Source organism: Bombina bombina, chromosome 10, assembly GCF_027579735.1.
Source record: "Bombina bombina isolate aBomBom1 chromosome 10, aBomBom1.pri, whole genome shotgun sequence".
NCBI lineage: Eukaryota > Metazoa > Chordata > Amphibia > Anura > Bombinatoridae > Bombina > Bombina bombina.
The window spans coordinates 68,521,801-68,541,451 of record NC_069508.1 but is presented as its reverse complement, the minus strand read 5'-3'; the positions used below and the strand labels follow the sequence as shown (position 1 = coordinate 68,541,451).

Below are 19,651 nucleotides of genomic sequence, written 5' to 3'. Positions count from 1 at the left end.
CAGGGGCGTATTTAGGTTTTGTGCTGCCCTAGGCACTCAAAATTCTGCTGCCCCCCCAACCCCCCACCTCACCCCAGGTTTAAGGCCTTTTTTTAGACATAATATTTTTGGGGCAGGGTGTAAAAAAATTAAAAAAAATTATGTTTTTTTAAGTAGATGTTCACCAGGGCTTGCATTCACTCTGGTCACACACACACACACACCACACACACACACACACACACACACAACATATATATATATATATATATATATATATATATATATTATATATATATACAGAGAGAAGTGCACTCACAGGAACGAACAACTGGCTCAATAACATTGTTAGCCTGTTCTATGGCGATTCACCACCTGGGTGCAGCTTTTTAGCCCAGTAATGCCTTTCACAGAGTAGAACTTTCCTGTAGTATATCAGTCTGATCCCGCCTATTACGGTCAGTCCAGCGCCGAAATACCAGGCAATTCCTCTCTGAACAAGGAACACAGCAACCCCAGACGATCGTTTCGGCCTTCATTGGGCCTCGTCAGTGAGGTGTAGCTATATTCCTCTAAGCACACTGAGCAAGGAGTCCACGTCTGGTTGCCCCTTTTTCCCATAGGGAGACCAAATACATACAGAGAGAAGTGCACTCACAGGAACGAACAACTGGCTCAATAACATTGTTAGCCTGTTCTATGGCGATTCACCACCTGGGTGCAGCTTTTTAGCCCAGTAATGCCTTTCACAGAGTAGAACTTTCCTGTAGTATATCAGTCTGATCCCGCCTATTACGGTCAGTCCAGCGCCGAAATACCAGGCAATTCCTCTCTGAACAAGGAACACAGCAACCCCAGACGATCGTTTCGGCCTTCATTGGGCCTCGTCAGTGAGGTGTAGCTATATTCCTCTAAGCACACTGAGCAAGGAGTCCACGTCTGGTTGCCCCTTTTTCCCATAGGGAGACCAAATACATACAGAGAGAAGTGCACTCACAGGAACGAACAACTGGCTCAATAACATTGTTAGCCTGTTCTATGGCGATTCACCACCTGGGTGCAGCTTTTTAGCCCAGTAATGCCTTTCACAGAGTAGAACTTTCCTGTAGTATATCAGTCTGATCCCGCCTATTACGGTCAGTCCAGCGCCGAAATACCAGGCAATTCCTCTCTGAACAAGGAACACAGCAACCCCAGACGATCGTTTCGGCCTTCATTGGGCCTCGTCAGTGAGGTGTAGCTATATTCCTCTAAGCACACTGAGCAAGGAGTCCACGTCTGGTTGCCCCTTTTTCCCATAGGGAGACCAAATACATACAGAGAGAAGTGCACTCACAGGAACGAACAACTGGCTCAATAACATTGTTAGCCTGTTCTATGGCGATTCACCACTGGGTGCAGCTTTTTAGCCCAGTAATGCCTTTCACAGAGTAGAACTTTCCTGTAGTATATCAGTCTGATCCCGCCTATTACGGTCAGTCCAGCGCCGAAATACCAGGCAATTCCTCTCTGAACAAGGAACACAGCAACCCCAGACGATCGTTTCGGCCTTCATTGGGCCTCGCCAGTGAGGTGTAGCTATATTCCTCTAAGCACACTGAGCAAGGAGTCCACGTCTGGTTGCCCCTTTTTCCCATATATATATATATATATGTATATGTTAAGACATTATTTTGCAAGTCAGATGATTAAAGTGTTTATATCAGAAAAAATATCCTTCACTGTATGATAGTTTGTCAGTAGGTAGTTGTTTAACCTTAAACATCTTCTTTGATGATTGACAGTTATTTAAGCAAAATATCTGCTTGGATAAATATGTAATGAATATACAAACTGGCCTTTAAAAGTACTTAAAAAATACAACAGTAGTTATTATAGGCCCACATACAATCCCATAGGATAGCAATAGCCGGGCCAGCCATTTAAGTCATTAGTAATTGGTTGATTTGCCACCCGGCCCTGAGTTCAGTAGAGTGGCCCTAGGGACTCAAAATTCTGCTGCCCCTTAAAAATCTGCTGCCCTAGGCACCGGCCTTGTTGGCCTATGCCTTAAAATGCCCCTGATCATGAGCCATCTTTTGATTAAGTATTACAAAATAACCAGTGGTGACTTTGAGCTTGGCTGAAGCAGTTCTGAATCCAGTTAGTAAGCAGACCAGCAAAGTGGGCTCAAATGCCCAGAAAAAAACAGTGAGCTGCTAGGCAGGATTAAGTATTAAATCCGCCAGATAACTCAGCATTTATGATGGTATTAGACAGCACAAGGGATATTAGCTTGTTGTCTTAGAGAATAGCAAGCAAGCAAGATTGAGGGCAAAAGTTTAAAGGGACATTAAACCCAATTTTTTTATTTTGTGATTTAGAAAGAGCATGTCATTTTAAACAACTTTCTAATTTACTTCTATTATCTAATTTGCTTCATTCTCTTGATATCACGGGCTGAAAAGCATATCTAGATATGCTCAGTAGCTGCTGATTGGTTGCTGCACATAGAGGCCTTGTGTGATTGGCTTACACATGTGCATTGCTATTTCTTCAACAAAGAATATCTAAAGAATTGAGCAAATTAGATAATAGAAGTAAATTGGAAAGTTGTTTAAAATTGCATGCCCTATCTGAATCATGAAAGTTTAATTTTGACTAGACTGTCCCTTTAATTAGCAAAAGAATAAAAAGTGCCAGTATGTTTCATACAAATAATGTGAGTAAAATACTTGCTGTTCCTTTCTCTGTATTATATCCTGGTGTGGTATCAGCTGTTAACACCTTCAGGCCTCCACAACATCAGCAGCACACTAGTCAGAGCCTAACAAGGAGACGATTCCAAGGTGCGGCTCAAAGATATGTCTGTGAGCTCTGCAGCAGGGAAACGGAGAGAGTTCCTATGCCTGCGGTCCCGGCTGTGTTCTTTCCCTCACTTAAGCTGGGCTTTAAACAGAGTAGGATAGTTGAGGCCCCCAGGATTGATGCACCGCAGGTATCAGATTCTCGACCCCCCTCACGGAGCACTGGTGGGAGGGAGGGATTATCAGAGGTGCTTCGTAGCGAGTTTCCGGAAAGAGTAGTTCCAGGTCACAGTAAAATCTGGATCTAGACGCCGCTTCAGCCGCAACTTATTGAAGCGGGTGGCGCGATTGCTTCGTGCCTTCTTAACTTTCACGAGCAGATGCTTGCTCTGCTGCACTCCAGCCCCAGTCACATGGGCATCAGGTGCGAATCTTACGCCTAAGGATTAGGTGCAGGGGTTTCGGAGGAAAGCGCTGAGTGACTTGTGCTTAGCTCCTCCTCCGAAAGTCTGCAATCATTTATTTCAGTTTTAATAAAAAGATATATTTATACTATTTAATGTTTTTTACTTTTTAATGTCCATTTAATATATATATATATATATAATATAACAAAGAAGCACTCACTGAACTGTTCCAACTGTGAGAGAAAAGTTTTAATTCAAAATCGTGACGTTTCGGGACAGCAACAGTCCCTTCCTCTGACAGATTAACAATGTGAAAATACAGGCCTTAAATAGGCTCCAAATTACCCTCCCCTAGTGATTGACCAATCATGGCCAAAAATACATAACACACCCTTCATAGTGACCAATAATAATCAGTGATAGAAACCTACCAGTATATAGTAAATCAAGTGAATAGAAATAAAACATTTTAAGCATAAAACCCCGTATTGTCAATAGAGAGGTGCAATCTCATTCCAACCTGACATAAACCTCAGCTAAACAATTATGTAAAAATGCAGACAAAAGATCTGAGATTTAGACTGATCGACCACGTACCGATTCCACGAAGGGGAGGAGACAGAGGAAACATGCTGTTACGTAAAGAATCGAGATGGATCTATGAACTGAGTACTCTTTGCCCCAGGGGTCTCAATACCCACACGGGATGGCAATGTTATCTATGAACTGTGAGATTCAGGAAGTACCGGTGGGATGTCTGATGTTCTACACTACTGAGAGTCCATGATCCATTACTCCAATCTCTCTCTCTCCCCCCTCTATTCTCTTTTCTTTCTTCTAATTCTTTTTCTTTTCCTTTTTTCTTTTTTTTTTCTCATCTTCTTTCCCTTTTTCTTTCTATTTCTTGGTCCTCTTTTGTTCTTTGTTCCTTCCCCCTTCTCTTTCTTTTTATTCTTTTGTTTTTTCTTTCTTTTTTTGTTTCTTTTCTTTCTTGATCTTTTCTTCTGTCTCTTCTCCTCTTTTCCTTTTTTCTTTCTTTTTTCTTTTATTCTGGTAATATGTTTTTCTGCTTTATGCGGTACACCAATCACATTGGGATCGTATTATGAGCACATAATCATAGATGATATGGTCTAATTATCTGTTACCTCTGTTCCATATTGCCTCTATGAGATATTCATAGGTGGCACCCTGTTCATTATGTTGTTGTTGTTACCTTGTCCACTACATGGTTTCATGTTTTTAATTGTATTTTAATTCTAGTATCATTTAGTCACTTGTACACTTTTTTGATACCCCGTGTTGTTTTTGTTTCTGGGGGGTCTTTCTCATTCCGTACCGACATTCAGTATTATAAGTAGAATTTGTTGTTATATCGAGGCATCTGGATTTATATTATGAGATGACTGTTGGAAGTTTGATTTTTTTTCTGATTTTTTCTGTTTTTCATTTTTGAACTATTATCTATAATAGGAGCGGAGACTCTATTTATTTAGCTTTGGGAATAATACGAAGTATTATTATGGATTACATTTATAACAATAAAAAAATTTTTATATACACATAGGGGTAGGTGGAAGTACACTTATTGTGATTATTGATTTTTTATATATATTTTTTATATATTTTTATTATATAATTTTTTTGCCTTGGTGATTTGGGAATAAGAGGTGAGGCTACATATGTTTATGTAGCATTATGTATTTGGTTAAGTACCTTTGTTTGGTTTCTGATGGCTGGAGGGGGACCGTATCAGGATGTGATCAAGTGCTGGCCTGTCAGGGGAGCCACACACCTTTATGCTTACGCAGTTTTTCTTTTATTATACGGAGCCAGCTGAGTGCATACAGCATAACTTGTGTCAGTGTGAACTTGTTTACACTCTCCGTTGTTTTGAAACGCCCACGGGTGGGCGGTCCAATCTATGATTGGATAAATCTCGGCACTTTGTTTACTTTTATGACGAGTGCCGTGGCAGAGTGATTAAGTGCGGCACAAACATGGCTCATTCATTTATTTTATTTATATTTATTCTTTATTACATATGTACGACTAGGTGGTTACGTGATACTGACTATCCGGTCTCTAGTATCGTTTGGGGTAGCTGATCTGATATATGTATAGATCAGCTTTGGCTATGATCAGCAATTCAAATCATACATATGCAGTGATCTAGGTGAATGTTTAGTTGTGATCATTTGGGTTTTACAAATATAACATTCTAGCCTTGAGGAGTTATGCGTCCCTAGTGACAGGTGGGCGTTGTTTGAACACACAACACTGACGTATTGAGCCTTGAGTGCTAGCACGCTGCTGATTGGTGGAATTACAATCCCTATGAGCCAGGGTGATGTTGATTGGTTGAAACACGATCCCCACTTTGATTGTTTATTTTTCATTTTTTTACGGTTTTGTCTGCATTTTTACATAATTGTTTAGCTGAGGTTTATGTCAGGTTGGAATGAGATTGCACCTCTCTATTGACAATACGGGGTTTTATGCTTAAAATGTTTTATTTCTATTCACTTGATTTACTATATACTGGTAGGTTTCTATCACTGATTATTATTGGTCACTATGAAGGGTGTGTTATGTATTTTTGGCCATGATTGGTCAATCACTAGGGGAGGGTAATTTGGAGCCTATTTAAGGCCTGTATTTTCACATTGTTAATCTGTCAGAGGAAGGGACTGTTGCTGTCCCGAAACGTCACAATTTTGAATTAAAACTTTTTTTGTCACAGTTGGAACAGTTCAGTGAGTGCTTCTTTGTTATATTGTACCATTATCCTTATAGCACCCTGACAAGCTGCAAGAGTCGGTGAGAGTGCACTTACACCATCCTTTGTAAACATTGACTTTCTGTGCAGTGCACCCACATTGGGGTTGTCTTTACAGCCAGATTAATCTTCCCCCCTTCCTACTTGGTTTTTGGACACACCTGTCTTACTGACAACATGATGAACAGAGAAGATACAGTAAATATGGACATTGAGGCCCCAATACACCAGAGTGGTATCACCTCAGAAGATAGATACGAGGACATCTTCACTTTCACAGATGAAGACGCAGAAATGATACGGTTTGGCTCTATTGAGGAGCAACAAGTTGAAGAATCCACACAGTCCCTGTACAATACATTGACTAAATTGAAACAAAGGGAAATAGATCTGAATCTGCATGGCTCGTACCTCTCTGATTATCATAAAAAGAGGATGATACCAAGGGGGTTTAGAATCAGAAACATCCCGACCATTGGAAGATCTAACAATGAATTTTGCACCAATTGATGCAAAATTCTGAACAAGAGCTCATTTGACTTAATGTTACTTGTTATCAGAGAAGTAGGTCGTCTGCTCCAGATAGTCAAGGCTGAGATACAGACTTTTGAATTGGGAAAAGTTAATACACTTGTGTCTGACACCAATACCGACTGGCTATCTAAACTCAGTCTTCAGATCAAGTGCTATAAACAAGAACTAATAGCCTTCAAGAACCGCAAGCTACAGACTGTCACACAGGACTACACGTATAAATCTATCTATAGGTGGATGCTGTCCCCAGATGATAGGAGAACATACCGACCTAGACGTGAACGTAGATATACTAAAAAATCGATGACAACAGTGGATACGAGCTCTGGTGATAGCTCAGGTACAGAAACCCCATTGGAAAGTTCCACTACCACTCAGAGAGGGTTTACTACCCGATCAAGGGGCAGTAGAGGTGAATGGGAGATCTCGGGTGCCAATCGAGCGGCATTACCTCCACTGGCGGCACTACCTCCACTGGCGGCTCATCCAACAGCCAACCGTTTTTTAGGAAGAGGCGGAGGCCACACACGAGGCGGGGGGGGCACAGCCCGCCGCCACCAACAACGGAGAATCTAGAAAACATTGTGATCAACATTAGTTCACGTACCTTGACTAAGACTGAATTGAGCCTACTGAACAAGGGCCTATCTTTTGTGCCATCTACTGGGATTAATGAGTTTGATGCTTATATTGATATTCAGAGATTTGGCAGAAACTTAAGACTCAGAGAATTTTTTAATAGTGGTCAAGAACAAGAGTGTAAATTTAGAGCTAAGGGTTCGTTTGACCCCTCCTCCAATAACTCCACCATCCATACTCTTACAAACTTTCTTACCAAATCCATTAAGGATAGACCACGAATGAGGATCAGAGACAATCTCACCAGGGATGAGAGGTTAGCCCTTAAATCCTTGAAAGAAGACACCTCAATAGTGATTCGCCCAGCCGATAAGGGTGGGGCGATAGTCCTGTTGGACACTACATACTATAAGAGTGAAATCCTTGGACAACTATCGGATAAGAAAACGTATATGCCACTAAGGGGTGACCCAACATTCAAGTTGAAAAAGAGAATCCACACAACATTGATGGAGTTCAAAGAAAGAGCACTTATCACACAACAAGATTACAATTTTCTATGCCGGGGACATCCACTAATCCCCTTGCTATACTTTACCTAAGGTGCACAAAAATGCTAATAACCCCCCAGGGAGACCTATCGTCTCAGCGAGGGGTTCGCTACTCCAACCACTAGCACAGTTTGTTGATTATTATTTACAGCCTCTGGTTCAATCTATGCCATCGTATATAAGGGATTCTAATGATTTTATCACTGGCATCAAGAAGTTGGAAAATATCACTGATGGAGATCTTCTGGTTACTCTCGATGTGTCAAGCCTCTATACGGTCATTCCCCATCAAGATGGTATCACAGCTGTTACACAGGCCCTTAGGAAGGCTGCATACATTGGCCCATCAGAAGAGGTGCTTATCTGTTTCCTCTCGCTATGCCTTATGGAAAATTATTTTCTGTTCGATTCTACATTCTATTTGCAGATTTCTGGGACGGCGATGGGGTCCAATGTGGCCCCATCGCTGGCCAATCTGTTTATGGTACTGTATGAAACATCAATCATGAAGGTCTTCAACAATGACAACATCAGGTATTATTGTCGATATATAGACGACCTGTTTCTGGTATGGTCAGATGGTGAAGATAGTTTAGTACGATGGATTGACCACCTGAATACTCTTGAGAGTCCTATTAAATTTACCCACACAATTAGTAACTCCACTGTGGACTATTTGGACGTCAGGGTCTTTAAAGTTGAAGGAAGATTGGGCACAACCCTATTCCGCAAAGCTACTGACCGGAACTCATTACTACATGCCAGAAGTTGCCACCAACCTAGTCTTATACATAATATCCCTAAGGCCCAGTACCAACGGGTAATCAGAAATAACACCAATGAGACATTATGTGAAGAACAACTACAAGACATGACACAGCGATTTATCGAAAGAGGATACAGACAAAAAGATCTGCTAGAGATGAAGTCACATGCACTATCAGCTATGGAACCAAGAAAAGAGGCTCCACCAGAGCAAGATGATCAACTCACTTTTGTGACCACATACTCTCCAGAGATTATACCATTAACTCATACCATTAAAGAAGAATGGAAATTGGTTGAAGCAGATCACACATTGCCTTTCAAGAACTGGAAGGCACCAAGGATCGGTTTCAGACGAGGAAGAAACTTGAGAGATTATCTGGTCAAAGCTGACGTCAACCCCGAAGGGGGTACACGGACATGGCTAAAGACAAACAAGAAAGGCTGCTATTGCTGTATTAGCTGTGTCACTTGCAACGGGATGATAACTGGCTCTCACTTTCGTCATCCGGAAAGTAATAAAACATATGAGATTAAGCACTACTTAACTTGCACCACCCAATTTGTTATATATCTCCTGAATTGCCCCTGCGGAAAATTCTATATTGGCAAAACAACTGACGACGCGAGAACTAGGATGGCCAATCATAGGTCTAGTATTCGTTTGGCCATTAGAAATGGAAAGGCAGACCAGCCTGTGGCAAGACACTTCTTGGAGGCAGGACACACTGTCAATGATCTGAGATTTAGACTGATCGACCACGTACCGATTCCACGAAGGGGAGGAGACAGAGGAAACATGCTGTTACGTAAAGAATCAAGATGGATCTACGAACTGGGTACTCTTTGCCCCAGGGGTCTCAATACCCACACGGGATGGCAATGTTATCTATGAACTGTGAGATTCAGGAAGTACCGGTGGGATGTCTGATGTTCTACACTACTGAGAGTCCATGATCCATTACTCCATTCTCTCTCTCTCCCCCCTCTATTCTCTTTTCTTTCTTCTAATTCTTTTTTTTTCCTTTTTTCTTTTTCTCATCTTCTTTCCCTTTTTCTTTCTATTTCTTGGTCCTCTTTTGTTCTTTGTTCCTTCCCCCTTCTCTTTCTTTTTATTCTTTTGTTTTTTCTTTCTTTTTTTGTTTCTTTTCTTTCTTGATCTTTTCTTCTGTCTCTTCTCCTCTTTTCCTTTTTTCTTTTTTTTTCTTTTATTCTGGTAATATGTTTTTCTGCTTTATGCGGTACACCAATCACATTGGGATCGTATTATGAGCACATAATCATAGATGATATGGTCTAATTATCTGTTACCTCTGTTCCATATTGCCTCTATGAGATATTCATAGGTGGCACCCTGTTCATTATGTTGTTGTTGTTACCTTGTCCACTACATGGTTTCATGTTTTTAATTGTATTTTAATTCTAGTATCATTTAGTCACTTGTACACTTTTTTGATACCCCGTGTTGTTTTTGTTTCTGGGGGGTCTTTCTCATTCCGTACCGACATTCAGTATTATAAGTAGAATTTGTTGTTATATCGAGGCATCTGGATTTATATTATGAGATGACTGTTGGAAGTTTGATTTTTTTTCTGATTTTTTCTGTTTTTCATTTTTGAACTATTATCTATAATAGGAGCGGAGACTCTATTTATTTAGCTTTGGGAATAATACGAAGTATTATTATGGATTACATTTATAACAATAAATTTTTTTATATACTCACATAGGGGTAGGTGGAAGTACACTTATTGTGATTATTGATTTTTTATATATCTTTTTTATATATTTTTATTATATAATTTTTTTGCCTTGGTGATTTGGGAATAAGAGGTGAGGCTACATATTTTATGTAGCATTATGTATTTGGTTAAGTACCTTTGTTTGGTTTCTGATGGCTGGAGGGGGACCGTATCAGGATGTGATCAAGTGCTGGCCTGTCAGGGGAGCCACACACCTTTATGCTTACGCAGTTTTTCTTTTATTATACGGAGCCAGCTGAGCGCATACAGCATAACTTGTGTCAGTGTGACACGTAGAACTTGTTTACACTCTCCGTTGTTTTGATACGCCCACGGGTGGGCGGTCCAATCTATGATTGGATAAATCTCGGCACTTTGTTTACTTTTATGACGAGTGCCGTGGCAGAGTGATTAAGTGCGGCACAAACATGGCTCATTCATTTATTTTATTTATATTTATTCTTTATTACATATGTACGACTAGGTGGTTACGTGATACTGACTATCCGGTCTCTAGTATCGTTTGGGGTAGCTGATCTGATATATGTATAGATCAGCTTTGGCTTCATCAGCAATTCAAATCATACATATGCAGTGATCTAGGTGAATGTTTAGTTGTGATCATTTGGGTTTTACAAATATAACATTCTAGCCTTGAGGAGTTATGCGTCCCTAGTGACAGGTGGGCGTTGTTTGAACACACAACACTGACGTATTGAGCCTTGAGTGCTAGCACGCTGCTGATTGGTGGAATTACGATCCCTATGAGCCAGGGTGATGTTGATTGGTTGAAACACGATCCCCACTTTCATTGTTTATTTTTCATTTTTTTACGGTTTTGTCTGCATTTTTACATAATTGTTTAGCTGAGGTTTATGTCAGGTTGGAATGAGATTGCACCTCTCTATTGACAATACAGGGTTTTATGCTTAAATGTTTTATTTCTATTCACTTGATTTACTATATACTGGTAGGTTTCTATCACTGATTATTATTGGTCACTATGAAGGGTGTGTTATGTATTTTTGGCCATGATTGGTCAATCACTAGGGGAGGGTAATTTGGAGCCTATTTAAGGCCTGTATTTTCACATTGTTAATCTGTCAGAGGAAGGGACTGTTGCTGTCCCGAAACGTCACGATTTTGAATTAAAACTTTTTTGTCACAGTTGGAACAGTTCAGTGAGTGCTTCTTTGTTATATTGTATCATTATCCTTATAGCACCCTGACAAGCTGCAAGAGTCGGTGAGAGTGCACTTACACCATCCTTTGTATATATATATATATATATTATATATATATATATATACATATACTTTATATATAATATAAAATATTTATTTTTATATAATATAAAATATTTATTTTTATATAATATAGATAGATAGATGATAGATAGATAGATAGATAGATAGATAGATGATAGATAGATAGAGAGATAGAATTGTGTGTGCGAGTTTGCAACCAGAAATATATATGGTTAAATTGACACTCAAGATAAAATAAACTGTTATGATTCAGATAGAGCAGCAGTTTTAAGACACTTTCCAATTTACTTCCATTATCAAATTTTGCACAGTCTTTTTATATTCACACTTTCTGGGGAACAAGATCCTACTGAGCATGTGCACACGCTTACAGGGTATACTAGTCTGTGATTGGCTGATGTCTGTCACATGATACAGGGGGTGGAAAATGGGAGAAAAATTTATTTGTTAGAAAAAAAAATCTACTGCTTATTTAAATATCTGAGTAAGTGATATTGCATTGTCTTTTTATTATACACTTGTTAGTTATGCAATTATACTGCATTGAGTGTTGTGAATTTAAATGATGAATTATGAATTGAAATATGTGTGATAGTGATAGTGATCCACAAACACTGAAAACTAAATGATAAATATATGTGAGCAGGGCCGGATTGGCCTACCAGGATATCAGGAGATTTCCCGGTGGGCTGCAGCAGCTGGGGCTGGAAAGCTACAATTTAAAGGGGTGATTAATGGATGCAATTGGGTTTTAGGGTGCATATATAATATCAATATGGCATTTTTATTTAATGCAAAGTAATATAATTTAATTCTGAAAAAAATATTGGGAAAGGAGTATCCCAGTAATCCACCTTGAGAGAAATGGGGCCTGTGCATTCTACCAACTCAACAGAAAATTGGGCTTGTCTTCATATTTTTCCAGGGCTGCTTTTTATTCCCAGTCCGGCCCTGTATGTGTTTTTATATAAAAACAAAAACTAATGCTATTTGTTATTTTTAATTCTGTTTGATTTTTTATTTTTTTTACAGTGAAGCTATATGCCCTGACTAGTGAAGTCATTGATGGAGAAATGCAATTTTATGCCAGAGCTAGACATTTCTACAGAGATGTTCCTGCGACAGAAGAGGGCATGATGGGAGATTTTGCAGACCTTTCAAATACAGATATAGAATCTTCCAGAGAGTTTCTGAGGAAATTTGTAGGGGTGAGTGAGAGCGGTAATTACCTTAAACAAATCAGCATTTTAAAGGAAGTTAGAGCTGGCACCCAGATATATTATTTTTAACTGAGACATTTATTTAACCCAATTTTTTTTTACATCACTTAAAAATTGGGTGGTAAAATGCATATCTAGGGGTGGTAGACAAAATGAGAAGTGATATACAACAGTTGGAGGATTGGACAAATGGCTGGGATCTAAAGTTTAACACAGCAAAGTGTAAAATTATGCATTTAGGGAAGAAAAATCCAAATGTTAATTACAGACTGAATGACACTTTACTGAATGTTACAATTACTAATGAGGAACATGACTTGGGAACTATTATTTCAGAAGATTTAAAATTTAGTAAACAATGTAGTAATGCAGCGAGTAAGGCTAGCAGAATGCTTGGATGTATTGGTAGAGGTGCTTGCAGCAGAAATAGTAAGGTTCTTATGCCACTTTATAGATCATTAGTTAGGCCTCATCTTGAGTATTGTGTGCAGTTCTGGAGGCCATATCTTCAGAAGGATATTAACAAACTTGAATCTGTGCAAAGGAGGGCTACCAAAATGGTACATGGTCTAAAAATAAAACTTACCAGGATAGGCTCAATGACCTAAATATGTATAGCTTAGAGGAGAGAAGGGAAAGAGGTGATATGATAGCAACTTTCAAGTATGTTAAAGGGCTTAGTAAAACTGAGGCTGTGGGTATTTTAAATAAAATGGAAAATTCAAGAACAAGGGGTCATGAGCTCAAGCTGAAGGGTAGTAGATTCAGAGTAATTTAAGGAAGCACTACTTTACAGAAAGAGTGATTAATTTATGGAATAAACTTCCTCAAGAGGTAGTAATGAAAAACACTGTGGGGGACTTTAAAAATGTCTGGGACAAGCATAAGGCTATCCTACAAACTAGATCAGTTTATACTTTTAGGTAGGGTTGCCACCTCAGCCATGTTTTCCTGGACACTTATGAGTTACACATGCTGCAGGGTGTGCAGGGAGGAACATGTATTGTGTTTCTGGACAGCACTATTCATATTCCTCCCTGCATACCCTGCAGCATGTGTAACTTATAAGTGTTCTGTATTTTAAGGGATGGGTGGCAACCCTACGGTAATATCGGGCAGATTTGCTGGGCCTATGGCTCTTATCTGCGGTCAATACCTATGTTTCTATATTTCTATGTAGCCCATCCTAAACTCAAGACAGTTCTACTTAAAATAGCTTAGAAGTACATAGGAGTGTATTTAAACTAGCAGTTGTGGTTTATAAATGTTAACAATAGAACACTTAAAGGGCACTAAGGAATTAATATTCTGCATAGTTATAGAATTTACAGCTAATTAAATGGACAGTAAAGCCAAAATTATACTTTTGTGATTCAGATACAGCCTGACATTTTAGACTAATTTCAAATTTACTTTGATTATCTAAATGACTTTGTTCTTTGGCATTCTTTGTTGAAAAGCATACCTAGGAAGGCTCAGGATCAGCAGTGCACTACTGTGAGCTAGCTGCTGATTGGTGACTGCACATATATGCCTCTTGTAATTGGCTGACCTGATGTACTCAGCTAGCGCTCAGTAGTAGCAGCTTATGAAAAACTTCTTATAAATAGGGCATCATATTTCTTTTTTTTTTTTATAATTTTTATTGATTTTTTCGAGCCACAAGCAAACAAGAAAAAAGAGAAAAGTTACAGCTTCCATAAACCATAATGGATCTTATCGACTAAACAGAAAAAATGCATCAAAAGTATAATATCACAGTATAATCAAATGAGATACATTGGTTCCACTGGATCTCAATATATATTTACCATATTTGCCAAGAGAAGGGGGGATTAAAAAAAAAAAAAAAAAAAAAAAAAAAAAGGGGGGAGAGGGGGGCGGGGGGAGGGAGAAGGAAGATGGGGGGGGAGGGAAGGAAGAGCAGGGGAGAGCGGGAAAAGGAAAAAATGACTTACTTAGTTCTCCCCCCCTCTCTCCGTCCGTCAGTCCATCGCCCATGATCTGGGTAGTCTTCCTATCTGAATCTGATGTTGGAACCATTCAGACCTCTTGAAAACTGACACTATTTGCCCTCTGGCTAATTCCAGAAAGGGATAAAATCATCTCCTTCCATTTATTAAAAAATTGTCGAAGTTGCTTGTTGTTAAAGATTTTTATGTTATGTTGATCCCCAGTAATATTTGTAATTGGGCTTTTCTAAGAAATTCAGACAATCTGAGATCACCTCTACTCTTCCAATTAGAAAGGATCACATTTCTCCCTACCAGTATCATGGCGTTCAGAAATTTGTGGTTAAATCCGGTTTACTACTATTGTGTTGAAACAGAAGGAATATCTCAAGTTGTGAGAACCTTATCTGGACTCCCATAACCTTGTTACACCAGAAGTTGACTTTGTGCCAAATTGTCTTACTTTAGGGCATTTCCAAAAACAGTGGGCTAGATCTGCCCTTTCATGTCTACATTTGGGACATTCCTCCAGCTGTTATACTGCCCCTCCATAGGGCTATTCGAGCCGGGGGGTAAGTATGCCATGCTCAGTAAATTTAGGATGTGGATTCCCACCAAGTGACTAGTGTTGTTGCTTTCATTGCCAGGTCTGACACTATCGGCTATCCGTTCTTTCCCTATTTGGGGGAACATTTTATTCCATTTCCTAAGTAGTCCCCCTCCATATGGGCTTCCCCTTGGATATTCATTAGCATTTTATATACTCTTGAAATTTTTTTAGCCCCTCGGAGTAAGCACAGATTACATTATTAACTACCCCTTGTCTAGTCCGATCCCTGTTTCATTTCTTAGATCTTCAATCCAATGTCTAACTTGTAGGTAGGCATAAAAGGAGGACCTTTCTAAGTTGTATTTACCTTTCAGTTCCTCGAAGGTTCTAACTACCAATTGGTTTTCCTGCACAATTGGCCTACATGAGCAAAGTCCTGCCTGTGCCCATCTGGAGAACACCGATATGTTCAGACCTGGTGGGAAGCTTGGATTCCCTGTCAGTGGGAGGAAAACAGATTTACGAAAGTTGCTCTTAGTTGCTAAACATACTTTCTGCCATGTCTTTAACCACATCTTGAATAGGTCACATATTGTGCTTGTTAAATGGTAATTTGCTCACTGGATTATGTATAATTGCTTTTAAAATCAAAAGGGGCCACCATGTGCGACTCCAGGTCATTCCATGTAACATGATCTCCTTCAGTGATCCAATCTAATGCAAATTTACAGACAGCGGCGTAATTATAAGTTCTAATATTTGGGCATACAAGGCCTCCACTTTGTTTTGTCAATGTCAAAGTTTCAAAGGCTATTCGTGGCCTCTTCCCCCGCCAAATAAAAATTATTAAAGACCCTCTGGAGCGTCAGAATATCATTCTTGTATATCAACAATGGGAAATTTTGAAGAAAATACAATAGTTTAGGGAAATATAATGGTTTTTATAAGCATAACTCTAGCCGTCATACTAAGTGGCAAGTTAACCCAATTTTGAACTTTTTCCTGTATTTGTTTGATGCATTTAACCAAATTAAGTTCGTACCACTCCCTAGGATTTACTACTTAGGCTTAAGCCTAAATATTGTATGCGTAATGTTTCCTGAAACGGATGATTTATTGTTTGGGGCTGGTTTCTGGATCCATAACAATTCCGATTTCTCGTTATTGATCCTATAACCGGAAAAAGATCCGGATTCTTTTCCCTTCTTTAAAATCAGGACCACATTTGAAGCTGTAAACAGAGAGATTGCGGTTTATTTCCAATGAAATAATCATTAAATATTGCCTGTAAGAGAGGGAGAATTGGTTCTCGTAATAATTTGTAAAATTCGGGCCGGTAGAGCATCCGGTCCCAGGTGTTTTAACCACCTTTAAGGTTGGTTATGGCATCTGATATCTCTTTTATTGTAATTGGTACATTCAATCTTTGTAGGTCTTGATTTGTAATCTGGGGTGTTTTAATTCTTTGCCAAAATTCCTCTTTTTTGTCCTGATCTATTATGGTGGGGGAATATAGCTTTTGAAATAGTCAAGAAAAACTTGTCTAATTTCTGAGCTTTTATTGAATCTCTTGTTCTGATATGTAATAGTGAAATAAAATTTTTCTGTTGTCTATTCTTAACCATTTTTGATAGTATTTTGGCTGAAATACCCTGATTTCCTGTGAAGAAGGCTTTTTTGCTTCCTATCCTCTTCTACCATCATTTGATTTAGAAATAAGTCCCTTTCTCCTCTAATCTTCCTATATTTATCCCAATTCAATACAGTTTTATCTTGAATGTAACGCTCATATGCCTTTTTGAGTGTGTTGGCTAGTTGTTCCTCTCTCTGGTCCCTTTTTCTCTTCATCCTAATTAAGTATGCTTTTATTTCACCCCTAAGGACTGCTTTTTGCGGTCTCCCAGAGGATTTCAGGTTTGTCCAAATAGTCTTTATTATGTTTAAAAAAATTCTTTCCATCTTTCTTGTAACCAAGACTTAAATTGGATGTTCTGTATTAGGTATTGGGGGAAAAAGAAACGCGCATTGCTGTTCCGAGTGGAGGCCCCGTATTGAATCTCTAATGAGATAATTGCATGATCAGATACTTTAACCTCCTTAATCTCCGCTTTTATGTCAAACTTCATCAGTTGACTGGAAACTAGGAATAAATCTATCCTGGAGAAAGATCTAAATGACCTGGATTCGCACGTGTAGCCCCTCTGATCGGGGTGCTGAATTCGCCAGATGTCCTTCAGTGCCAGTCTTTGGCAAAACTTGTGGAGAGTTCTGGTCTCCTCGTTCTCCTATCCCTCGCTCTACTGTTAAATCTATCTAGAGTGTGTGAGAAGGTCATATTATAATCTCCACTACTATTATGTTGTTTCCTAGAAACTGAAAAAGTTTCAATCCTAATGTTTCCCAAAAATCTCTATCCGTTTTGTTAGGACCATAGAGGTTACAGAAGATATATAATTTCCTGTCTATTTTAATTTCCAAAATTTGATATCTGCCCTCCGGATCGTTATAAACTGATAAGATTTGGTAGTTTAGATTCTTATTTAGCAATATAGCTAACCCTCTTTTCCTCTGACTATAAGGTGTATATAAAACCTCCCCTACCCATTTAGTTCGTAATTTAACAGCTTCTACCGGGGTAGGTGCGTTTCCTGAATGAACGCCTAAATCCGGTTTATGGGAACCCAGAAGTTTTATCATTAGTTTCCTCTTAATGGGTGAGGAGATTCCTCCTATGTTCCAAGACAACAGGTTTAATCTATTCATCTATATTTACCATTATTTTTCCGTCCACAATCAACCGTATTTTGGAGAAAGAAGGTGGGGCGACACTAGACGGGGGAGAGAAGAGAGAGAAAGGGGGAAAAAAAAAGAAAAAAAAAAAAAAAAAAAAAAAAAAAATGAAAAGAAGATAAAAAGGGAGGGAAAGAATCCCAACTCTTGACGAAACTAACCAGTCCCCTATCTCAGCGATCTGATTATCCATACTACAAAACCTATATTTCACAATCAGAATTCTAATCTCATTAATCCAAGTCGAACATTGTTGGGGGAGCTGGCCTCCCCCAATGGTAACTAGCCCCCCTTCCCAACATAATTAAATACATTAACATCAAAGAAACAAAAGGAAGGGCTAAGACATGCATTAAAAGACAACATAAACTTAACAAAAATGTCTTCCTTTCTGGCTTTTTGACCACCTTCCATCTCATAATACCACATTTCCGCCTAGGATGTTCCCTAACTCCACTATATTCCATTTTTCTGACAGTAGGCCTTGACCTCTCCAATTTTGAAAAGGTCAACATGGCGCCATCCTTCTCCAATACAATTTTGGCCGGATACAACAGTCTAGCCTTCAGATTCCCATTGATTAATCTGGAGCAGTATGGCGCCATTTCCCTCCTCCTTGCCTGGGTTTCTGTGGAGAAGTCTTGAAACAATAACAGTCTTGTCTGGCCTACCTTAATCCCCCCATTCTTGTGGTATAATCGTAGAATGTGGAACTTATCCTGATAATTTAAAAACTTAATTATAACTGGTCTAGGTCTCTTGTGTGACCGTAGAATTATCACGTATTGGCCCTATTCTATGTGCTCTCTCCACGGGGATCACCAGATTCTCTATCTGACTTCCAACCATTTGAGGGAGTGTGGTAGAAGCAAATTTTAGGAGGTCCGCATATTCTGCGGATTCAGGAAGCCCAATAACCCTGAGGTTTATTGCGCCGTGACCTGTCCTCTAGATCTTCTAACTTAGCTTGTAGTGTATGTATGATCTTTTCTTGCGTCTCATTTAGGGCTTCTTGAGTAGAGAGCTTATCTTCTACATCAGAAACTCTTGTTTCTAATTCTGTAAGTCTAGATGAGAATTGCTTAACTTCTGTTGACAGGTTGCTTATCTCTTGTTTTAAGGCATTAAACTGAGGCATAAATAGTTCAGACATTTGATTCAATAATGTTGCAGTATCGATACTGCTCAGGCTTATTGTCGCTGCAAATCTCCGGCTCGGTAGACTTAGTTTTTTTATCCTTATGCTTGGGTGGCATCGCGGGTGAGTTAGCTTTAGAGTGGGACATGTATTTGTCCATGAGTGGAGTAACAAAAATACTTGATTCCAGTGATATGAAGAGAGGAAAAAAAAGAAGAAAAGAAAAGAAAAATAAAAATAAATAAGTGAAGTGAATCTATCGGGTGTGAAGGTAAAAACCAATTACAAGTGGGGGGAGTGGGCAGTGAAGGTGTATGGGTAGGGGTAAAAAAAAAAAAAAAGTGATCTAAAGGGGGGGGGGGGGGGGGGGGGGGGGGGGGGGGGGGGGGGGAACACACTGAAGAAGCCCCCAGAACCAGGTGTGTATACAAATGTGATTCTAGCGCGTTACCATCCAAAATCGGGACCTCAAAATCAGAATTGCCTAAAACACTTAGCCCGAGTATTCCAGCGAATTGTCTGCCGCCTCACTTAATTTTAGCAGTTTGATTTAATCACTGCGACTGTAAGCACTACAGTGTATCTCTCACTACCTCTAATGAGTTTTAGAC

The 19,651-nt window shown here is 39.3% G+C and overlaps 1 protein-coding gene across 1 annotated transcript in view; it reads left to right on the top strand.

Annotated features, from left to right (window-relative positions):
• Window positions 1–19,651, top strand: part of NTMT2 (N-terminal Xaa-Pro-Lys N-methyltransferase 2) — a 97,338-nt gene that overhangs the window by 47,429 nt on the left and 30,258 nt on the right. Inside the window, exon 2 of the mRNA XM_053693100.1 lies at window positions 12,423–12,598. Within this exon, the coding sequence (XP_053549075.1) occupies window positions 12,423–12,598 (176 nt within the window). The remainder of the gene's footprint in view (window positions 1–12,422; window positions 12,599–19,651) is intronic.